Here is a 10,584-nt window from a genome sequence, read left to right on the forward strand (position 1 = left end):
AGCATCAAAACACTTTCATGGGCCTCTGTCTGTTTTTTGTCACTTCTATGGACTCTTGCAGATTTCGGAGAGCCTCGTGGCTTTTCTGGATGGAGTCCCAGCTACTGATTTATGTTTGGTATTTGCCACTTGGACTGAACTGGACTACTGATTTATGCTTGATGCTTTGGACTAGAGTGCTGTTTTTCTGACAGTGAAGATTAGAATCGTCCCAAAGAACAACGTCTAAACAGAAACATGACCCTTATGTCCTATTAATCTTTCTTTACCTTACCTCTGGGAGGTGGGATAGAAGGGAGTTTGAAGTGTTTAAAAACCCTTATTAATATAGGTTTTGAAAACTTAAAGCTTATACTAGTCTAACAAAGCAAGTAGCACACTAGTCTGCATGTAGTGGAACATTGACATTTTGTATTGTTACAAGAGATGTAATGTACTCTAGACATTTTTGAAAGCTGTCAGAGAGCCCTTAGATAACTAAACCATGCTACATATGATCCAGTGATGCTATTTCTGGGTATAAATGCCAAAGATATTGAGCTCAGGTTAGTGTAGTAATGCCCATAAAATAAGATTAAAGGTATAAAAGATAAAAAAAAAAAATCGAGGAAGAAGTTAAAGGGAAAGAGAATCAAGAAAAATGAATAGAAGAAAAAAATGTTGAATATCATCAAAATTTAGAAACAACAATAATAATTATATTAATAAGAAGCCATTAGCTTTCTCTATTTAATAGATAATAAAATAACAGCAGTTAGCCCATGGATGAAAGGCCTGTATACAATGAACTTTACATTAATAAATAAACAATATAAGGGTAAATAAGAAAGCCATACATTAAGCACCAGTAATGTGATTATGATAGAAGAATTTATTTTACTTTGAAAATATTATCTTGTATTCTTTTTTTATTTCTTTATTTCTTTATTTTATTTATTTATTTATTTATTTATTTATTTATTTATTTATTTATTTATGTATTTATTGGTTGTAGGAAGCACCCTACACCCTAGAACACTTTATTAAGACTTTATTGCTGAAGTAGTTAGACACTGATTGGCTATAAACGATTTCTGGACCTGGTCCCTGGTTACTCTGCAGAGCCCTCCCGAGTTATTGGACATTAGGACACCTCTGAAGAGTGGGAAGAACAGTACCTCCTAAGCGCTTCAGAGGTAAAGTGGGCTTCAACAGGGCTCTCGAGTTAGCACAGGGGTCAGGAGTGTAGGCTTAAGCCAGTGCCCAGGGGCAATGTTCCCTGAGATGAGTCAAGTCCCAGCTCCCTGACCTTTCCAGAATAATGGGTGGGTAAGGGGAGCAGCACTGTAGAGGGGGCAAACTAAGCATCTCTTATGTGGAAGCCATGCTGAGCTGGAGCAGCCAGCACCAAGCTTGGAGACAAAGTCTTCAGGAGTGACCACAGCAGGTAAGACTGAAATGTCACTGGAAGCAGCCATGTGCATGCGGGACAAGACAGGGTGCCTCAAGGACAGGCTGCCCAGACCTGGGTTTGGGGCTCCCGGTTCTTTAGGATGAAGAATACAGGAGTGCAGCTAGGTGTTTCCTTAACCAAGCCCACTCTTTGTCTCCTAGGGGTAACTCTCCCACCTGAACATGAAAGGGCTAACCTGGACACCTTAGCCTTCCTTACAAGGCACTTGTTACAGGGCTGCTGGAGATTGCAGGGGAGATGGGAGGTGACTCTGGTGGTCGCATCGAATCTACACAATCACAAGTGAGTGGAGGTGGTCAAGGACTTAGGGGCGACCATAGTACAAGCACACAGCCAGACCAATGAGCAGTGCGGCCAGGAAGAAGGTGGCTGTGAGCTGCAGCTGCAGCGGCACTGCCGATGGCACAGCAGTGACCAAGAGCGAGCAGGACACGATGAAGAGGTGCGTGATGCTGCTGCCATGCTTCATGATGGCTGACAGGAGCAGTCCGTTTACTGCCGGGTTCAGCACCACAAGCACCGCCCATCCAGAGAAACCCTCTAGGAAGCCTGGGCCTGGGCCACTGCCACCATACAGTCCAAGGTTCAGGATCACCCCAAAAGTGTAGAGGAAGAGGTTCTGAAGAGCCAAGGGCAGCCGCTGTCGCTTCGTGATCAGCTCTGTGTACACGGAGGACAAGCTGAAGATGAGGCAGTACAGGACGAGGAGCAGAAGTCCCAGTGGAGTGATATGCAAGGGCATGGGACGGGCTCCAGCTGCTGATGGGTTCCCGGGAAGGGTGTTCACAGGCTCCTGAAAGCCACCTGATGCATAGCAGGACCCTGCAGCCATCAGTAGCAGCAGCGCCAATCCCTGACAAGGAGAGAGGCGATGTCCAAGGCAGAGGCAGTACAACAGAGCTGTGCTTCCAATCTTGAGATTGCTCAGCACCTGATAGGTGCTGGGGTCCATGTAGCGCTGCAGATAAATCACCAGGTTGTTGTTGGCGTCATAGAGCAGAGCTGATAGTGCAAAAGGCACAGCCTGGCGCTAGGGTGGCGTGTCCGGGGGCCATGTTTGCCAGCCTACCAGGAGGGAGAAGGCGCACAACAGGAGCTTGGTCAGCTCAGTGAGTAACACAGCTGAGGAGGACCTGAAGGGCACTCGGCCATCCACGTGGCACAGTGCTAAGAATGGCGCATGGGCACCGTACGTGGCAGTGGACAGGAACAGCATCAGGGTCCAGCGAGACTGTCTTGACCGGGCTAGGCCTGGCATACCCCCATCTTCTACACTCATGGCCCACACCAGAACCTGGGTGGCCTGGGTTGCTAGCAAGGGACAGAGGGACTGGCACACATTTGTAGGAAACTGAGTATAGAACTGTGGTACATCATCAGAGAGAATACTGAGGATCAGAGACAGCTGCACATTCCAGTTAGGTCTTGAAGAGGGGATTCATGACCCATCATTTTGGGGTCAGTCCCATGGAACTAGGGAGGAAAGGAGTCTAGGGTGCAGGCTGACAAAGCACTGTCCACTCTCTGCAGGAAGAAAGGCAGGGATGAAAGAGGCAGAATAGGCGAAGTTAGCATATGAACAATAGCAGGGGAAGGCAGATAGAGTGCCTGTGATAGAAAGGTCTCTACCTTCAGGCCCAACATGCTCATCCTGCTTTCCCCAAAGGGTCTAGTCAGGCCCCTTTCGTATTGACCTAAAGTAGTTCTTCAGTGTCTTCTCCACGTTCGGTACAGCATATGCCTGAGCTGCATAGATGCTGGTACAAGTGCCCACTGCAAAGCCCAATACTTCTGATGCCCTCAGTTTGGCCACCACGTATCCTGCCAGGAATCCCTTGAAGAATGGGGAGGACAAGAGTGAGCCATCCTGGCTTACACCACTGTTGACTTCATCTTCTACATGCTGCTGTAGGAGCTGCAGCTGGTTCTTGAGAAATGTCAGGTCCTTAAGCTTGGGCAAAGAACCTAGGACAAGGGAGAGACTTGACCCAGTCCCATGCCCTGCTCAATTTTATCAGAGGCTAGGAACTAGGTGAGCTTGTCATCTGCCATCTTCCCCTCTTATCTTGTGTTCTTATGTCTCCCCTGTTCCTATTTGTAGTTCTAACAACCACAGAATTGAACTCTATAATGTAATTTTCTTTTTTCTAGTTTTCATCTAAAAGAAAATAAAATGATTTAGTCTTGTGTCTGTCATTTTCATTAATATTTATAACTTATTATACCTTAGTGTTGTGTATTTTTCTGTTGTGTTTTAAACTATTCACTTAGAAGTTTCAAATTTTCCAAAACAATGATGGCTTAAATGACCTTTGATAAGTTTTGTATTTTTCAATATTACTAAATTAAACATAGACCAATGATTTCATTCTCATTTTTTTGCTTTTTATTATTGGTTATTTTATTAGATTTCAAATGCCCTAGTTTACCTTCAGAAACCTACTATTCCCTCCCCTTGCCCCATCCTCCTGCTTCTATGAGGGAGCTCCCCTACTCAGCCACCCAGTCCTGCCTCATTGCTTTAGCTGTCCCCTACACTGTGACATCAAGTCTCCACAGGATCAAAGGGGCTCCCTTCCTATTGATGACAGATGAAATAATTCTCTGCTACATGTGCAGCTGAAGCCATGGGTCCCTCCATGTGCATTTTTTGGTTGGTGGTTTAGTCCTTTTGGGAGCACTGGGGTTTGGGATGGTTGTTGCTGTTTTTCTTCATTTGGGGTTGTAAACTTCAACAGCTAAGTCAGTCCTTCCCCTAACTCTCCCAATATGAGGTTCTTTCTCAGTTGGATGGTTGACTGCAAGCATCTGTATCTTTATTGGTCAGACTATGGCAGAACCTCTAAGCAGATAGCTGTATTAGGCTCCTGTGAACAAGCATTTCTTGGCATCAGCAATCGTGTCTGGGTTTGATATTTTTATATAGGATGATTCATAGGGTGGGGCTGCTCCACCCCTTGTCCCTAAATTTTCTTAGACAGGATCAATTCTTTGTTAATATTTTTGAGATGAGTAGGTGGCCCCATCCTCAAAAGGGGCCGTACCTAACCTCTGGATATGGTATATACAGGTTCTTTCTCCCTATGTTGGGTATTTCAGCTAAAGTCATCACCGTTGGTTGCTGGGAGCCTCTTGCATTCCTGGCATCTGGAACTTGTTGGTGACCCCCAGTTCTTCATCCCCCAGCACTCTATACCTTAGTTTAATTTCCTGGTTGCCACGCACCCCTCGTCCCGCCGGCAGGAATAGGCGTGCAACAACAGGATTCTTCTGTGAACAACCTTTATTGTACAATACTCTTAGCAGGGGATCTCCACGTGGGAGAGAAATGCACTGCTTTATATGCCCAGGAGACTGGTGTCACTCCCTGATTGGTGCACTCTCCAGTAGCTCATTAGTACGCCTGAGAGCTGGCTATGACATATGTGGCCCATGCGCTCTAAGTCTCTTGGCTGGGCAACAGCTCTGTTTGCTGAGTCCTTGGCGGGAAGCCGGCGCCATGTTTGGGTGCGGCACAAACGGCTCTCTACACTGGTTCTCGGTACTTCTCCCCCCATTAACTGTCATAATTGTTGATAAAGTTGGTACAAAGTATCGATGAGCAATGTGTTTTCATTTTAGTCATATAAAATAGTAGTAATGTCATTATGTATTGTTCAGCATGTGTGTTATATAGTGCAGTATGGGGGTACTGTGATTTGTAAGTGTTATGACATTAATAAGTTATTTCATGATTATCAATTTTTGGATGGTTGTAAGGACACTGCATTAATGACAATTTTCATGTTCCAGTTAAAAAATTATACTATTGAACATGTGTTATAATTTGAACGTTAAATTACAGGAAAGATTTTCAACAGCATGTTCCCAAGATGATAGTGTTGGGATATGTTCAAGAACTTGAAGTTTGGACATACAGAAAAGAGTAGGATATTGGACCATTTCTGCGAAATAGATGATGAGCAGTAGATCTCTTCTAATTCTATTACATCCTGGCCTCAGGGAGAGCTATTTCCCTTTGCTATGTTGTTTGGCTAAGATGCATTTACTCACGACAGATCTCAAAGCCACAAGAGCACTATATCATAAAGAGGAACTTTTAAACATAACAATCAAAATTAATCTTGTCCTTTGCACAGTGATTTTCTAAACAGCCTTCATTGTGAAAAAGTGCTAATAGCACCTCTTTATGATGACAGTAACCTTTATTGTAAACAAGAAATGTAAATATTTCCCAAGCTTCAAATCATTTTCTCCTTTTATCATTATTTAGCTACTTTTTCTTTGATTTTCATTGTAATTTTAGAATATAATCATAATTTTTTTCTCTTTCTTCTTTCCTTCAAAATTTTGGCCTCCTTTAACACTAACACACACACACACACACACACACATACACACACACACACACCTATGATGTACTATGTACATATATATGTATGTATAAATATGTACATATTGTACTCACCCCATACAATGATTTTTATGTGTATGTTCAGGGCAACCAATCAAAATTTAGAGTTGTGGAGCTCAGTCCAAGTGAATACATTAAAAAATTACTGCTGCAACTAAAGTTCAAAGAACAATGCAGAAAAAAGTGTAAAAACCAAAGAATCAGTGATATTCTGTGTGACTGTCTCCCCTAGTACATTGTTAAAAAGTACATTAAAAAATTCTCACATACATAACTCACAAAATATGAGCTTAACAAGGGCTACATCAATGACTATGCGAAACTGGACAGAAAAAGGCTATGAATTACCAACCCTACTGCAAGTACTAATGTTTATTTTTGTTTGTTTTGTGTTTTGAAAATTGGATAATTCATTTATTTACAATTTAAAAGTTATCCTGTTTCCCAGTTTCTCCTTGGCAACACCCCTATGTAATCCCTGCTTATACTACTTCTATGATCTCCCCCACACCTACTCATCACCCTAACATTCCTCTACCCTCTACCCTCTACACTCAAACCTTCACAGGACCACAGGCGTCCCCTCCCGTTGATGCCAGATAATACTCTTTCAGCTCTTTTCTTCCTTTCCAAAAGTCCTCTATTTTGGTCTCTGTGATCAGTCCGATGGTTTGCTTCAAGCATCTGCATCTGTATTGGAAAGGATCTGGCAAAGCCTCTCGAAACATCTGTATCAGGCTCCTTTCAGCAAGCACTTTTTGACATCAACAATAATGTCTGGGTTTTGGTGTCTGCTTGTGGAAAGGATCACCAGGTGGGGCAGTCTCTGAATGTCCATTTCTTCCTTCTCTGCTCCACTCTTTGTCCCTCTATTTGATTTAGAATGAAACAATCCAGGGTTAAAAATTGGAGATGGTTGGGTTACCCCATCTCTCAACCAGGGGGCCATGCCTAAACTCTGGATAAAGTATCTACATGCCCTGCTTTCCCTTTGTGGGGGTAATTCAGCTAGTATCTGTCCCATGGGAGCCTGGAAGGTTCTTGCTTTCCTCAAGTCTAAGACTATCTGGATGCTATTCCCACTTTCCCAGCCCCAATTCCTATATACACCTGATCAATTTCCTGACTCTGAGTACATCTCCTCCCATACCTGATTCTGCCCCTCTTTTTCTGTCCCCCCTCCTTTCTTCCTCACAAGTCCCTTTGACTTAGAACTGCCCTTGATTATTTTGTTCCCACTTCTGAGTCGGACTGAACATCAACTCTTTGATCTTATTTCCAGTAGAGTTTCATGTGTTCTATGAGTTCTTTAGTGAGTATTCCAAGCCCTTTGCCTGATATCTATGTGATTACATACCATGTGTGCTTTTTGTGACTTACATAACTCACTTAGAATGGTTTTTTCTAGGTTCATCAATTCCCCTGTGAATTTTATGAAGTCCTAAATTTTAATAGCTGAGTAGTACTCCATTGTGTAAATGTACCACATTTTCTGTATCCATTTCCTGTTGAGGGATATCTGGGTTATTTACATTTAATGGCTATTATAAATATGGCCACTCTGAATATGGTGGAACATATATGTTCTTATTACATGTTGGAGAATCTTTTGAGTGTATGTTCAGTTGTTATATAGCTATGTCCCCAGGTATTACTATGTCAAATTTTCTGAGGAATTGCCAGACTGAGTTCCAAAGTGGTTGTACCAGCTTGTAATACCACCAGCCATGGAGGTGTGTTGCTCTTTGTCCACATCCTTGCCAGCATCTGATGTCATCATTTTGCTCTTAGTCATTCTGACTGGCATGAGGTAGATTCTCAGGGTTATCTTCATTTGCATTTTCCTGATAACTTAAGGTGTTGAACATTTTGTTTGGGGCTTCTCAGACATTCAAGTTTTCTTGGTTGAGAATTCAATGTTTAGCTCTGTTTCCCATTGATAACAGGGTTATTTGGATCTCTGGAATCTATCTTCTTGAGTTCTTTGTATACATTGTATATAAGCTCTCTACCAGATGAAGGATGGGTAAATATCTTTTCTCAACCTCTTGGTTGCCATTTTGTCCTATTGAGAGTGTATTTTGCCTTATAGAAACTTTCCAATTTTATGAGGTCTCATTTGTTAATTCTTGATCTTGGAGCATAGGCTATTGGTGCACTATTCAGGAAATCATTCCCCATGCCAATGTGTTTGAGTTTCTTCTTGACATTTCCTTATATTGGATTCAAAATATCTGATTTCATGTGGATATCCTCAGTCCACTTGGCCTTGTGTTTTGTACAAGGAGATATGAGTAGATCAATTTGGATTTACCTTCATACCATCAACTGGTTGAACCATCACATTTTGTTGAAAATGTTGTCTTTTATCCACTAGATAATTTTGGCTCCTTTGACAAAGGTCAAGTGACCAAAGGTTTATGGGTTTATTTCAGGGTCTTCAATTCTATTACATTAGTTAAGCTGTCTATCTCTGTACCAACACCATGCAGTTTTTAATCACTATCACTCTATAGTAAAGATTAAGGTCTGGGATGCTGATTTCCCAGATGTACTTTTATTGTTAAGAATAGATGTCAATATCCTTTTTTTTTTTCCAAATGAAATTGAGAATTGCTCTTTCTAACTCTAAGAAGAATTGATTTGCAATTTTGTTGGGAGTGCATTGAATCTATAAATTGTTTTTGGTCAATGACCATTTTTACCCCTTCCTGTTAAAATCTTAGAAAGACTGAGAATTCAAGGCCAGTACCTAAACATAGTTAAGGTAATTACAGCAAACTAGTAGCCAATAACAAACTAAGTGATGAGAAACTTGAAGCAATCCCACTAAAATCAGGGACTAGACAAGAGTGCTTCCTCTCTACCTATCTATTTAATATAGTACTTGAAGTTCTAGCTAGTTTAGACAACAAATGGAGATTAATGGGACACAAATTGAAAAGAAGTCAACATACCACTATTTTCAGATGATATGGTAGCATATTTATGTGGTCCAAATAATTCTACCAGAGAAATTCTACAGCTGATAAACAACTTCAGCAAATTGGCTGGATACAAAATTAACTCAAACAAATCAGTTGCCTTGTTCTACTTAAAGGAGAAAGAAATTATGGAAATGACACCCTTCACAAGAGTTATAAATAATATAAAATATCTTGGGGTCACCCTAACCAAGCAAGTGAAGGATCTGTATGACAAGAACTTCAAGTCTCTGAAGAATGGAATTGAAGAAGACCTCAGAAGATGAAAAGATCTCCCATACCATTGGATTGGCAAGATTAATATAGCAAGAATTACTCTTAATGAAGGGAAGATGTGTGGTGGTGGTGTAGTCTTTCCTAGGGAACAGTATACCAATTGGTTATTCAGTTCTAAAGAATTAGACCTAGTTATTATTCTTAATGTCAGATTTTTAAGAATATGGGATTTTTAGATGTCTATTTTTTTTAACATATTTTGTTTTAACATACTGCTAGAATAATAAGCATTTACAAAAATAGAACATAGATTTAGCTAGTCTGTATTCAGCCCTCTAATGCTAATATATTACATAATCATAGCTTAATTTGAAGGAGCAGGAAATTGAAATTAATATAAAAGCCTTAGCTCATTTTATTTGCCCTTTGCAAATTTTGCAACTAATGAATTTTTGAATCAAGATAATCATTCTAGTTATTTTAAGGCATAAAGTTTTAGTTTTATGGATACATCATTTTCAAACTCTTGTTTTAAAATATCTTTTATTGTATATTTAATGTATATTCCTCTGTGAAAGTATATACATTACTTAGCCTCTAAATGTTGTCTTTTAATTAGGATTACCATATTATCCTAAGTATAAACAGTTCTTTTAAACTATTAAAGTACTCTTTTCCTACTTGTGAAATGACACTTTTTAATTTGTTTGCATATATTTAAGTAAACTTGTTCTCTCTCTTTCTTTTTCTCTCTCCATTATAGGTTTGATTTTACTACTTACCAGGAGTGGTTTAGATATTTATGCTCGTATCTGTGTCAAATCCATGTTGACTTTTAAATAATATTGAACCACTTCCCTTTTACTTTGAAAGTCATGACATGGGATACTCCTTTTGCTTCCCTAATATTACTCTTGTGTATTATGAGACTCTCTGACAGTTTCAGGGAATTATATTTATTTGCTTTAAATGCTCTCCTACATTAACATATACTTTGAAAGGATAAGATATGGAAGCTACTATAACCAGCACACAATACATTACATATCTAATGCAACACTAAATGACTGTGTGAATGTATGTCAAATCTATTAACTTTGCTTGTTTGTTTGTTTAATTTTGAGATTTTTGATGTGAAAAATAATCTATCAACACCAATAAAATATTTAGTATTAAAACCACTATTTTGAGATCAGCTCACTAAACCCACTAAAAATTGGGTACAGATGTATTTATTTTATATTAGTGAAACTTTGTAACTCTTAGAACTATCATTATATTTTCCTTTACCTTCAGCATGTGAAAACTACAATTATACTCTGCTTCTTTAATGCATTTTTAATAGAAAAACATGTTTGTCACTAATTTACTTCTTAAGAGAAAAATTATAAATAGAATAACATTAATTGAATTTACTGTATTTTCTTTATCAATTACTCATATACATTATTTATATTTATATCTTTAGTGAAACCATATCTTTCGATGAACTTAAAAAAAAAAAAACTAACCCTCTT

The 10,584-nt window shown here is 39.6% G+C and overlaps 1 protein-coding gene and 1 pseudogene across 2 annotated transcripts; both read right to left on the reverse strand.

The window, feature by feature from the left end:
* Positions 1 to 1,757: 1,757 nt before the first annotated feature.
* LOC308423604 (putative UDP-sugar transporter protein SLC35A4) lies at positions 1,758 to 2,732 on the reverse strand (annotated as a pseudogene). The gene has a single exon. The product of its transcript is annotated as a putative UDP-sugar transporter protein SLC35A4 (transcript).
* A 390-nt stretch (positions 2,733 to 3,122) lies between these two features.
* Positions 3,123 to 5,395, reverse strand: LOC308423732 (SLC35A4 upstream microprotein-like; the record flags this gene model as incomplete). Its single annotated transcript, XM_080920516.1, has 2 exons — positions 3,123 to 3,418; positions 5,296 to 5,395. 2 exons carry the CDS (start codon positions 5,393 to 5,395, stop codon positions 3,123 to 3,125), a joined length of 396 nt encoding a protein of 131 aa, XP_080776642.1.
* Positions 5,396 to 10,584: the final 5,189 nt, after the last annotated feature.

Source organism: Micromys minutus, assembly GCF_963924665.1.
Source record: "Micromys minutus genome assembly, chromosome: 8".
NCBI lineage: Eukaryota > Metazoa > Chordata > Mammalia > Rodentia > Muridae > Micromys > Micromys minutus.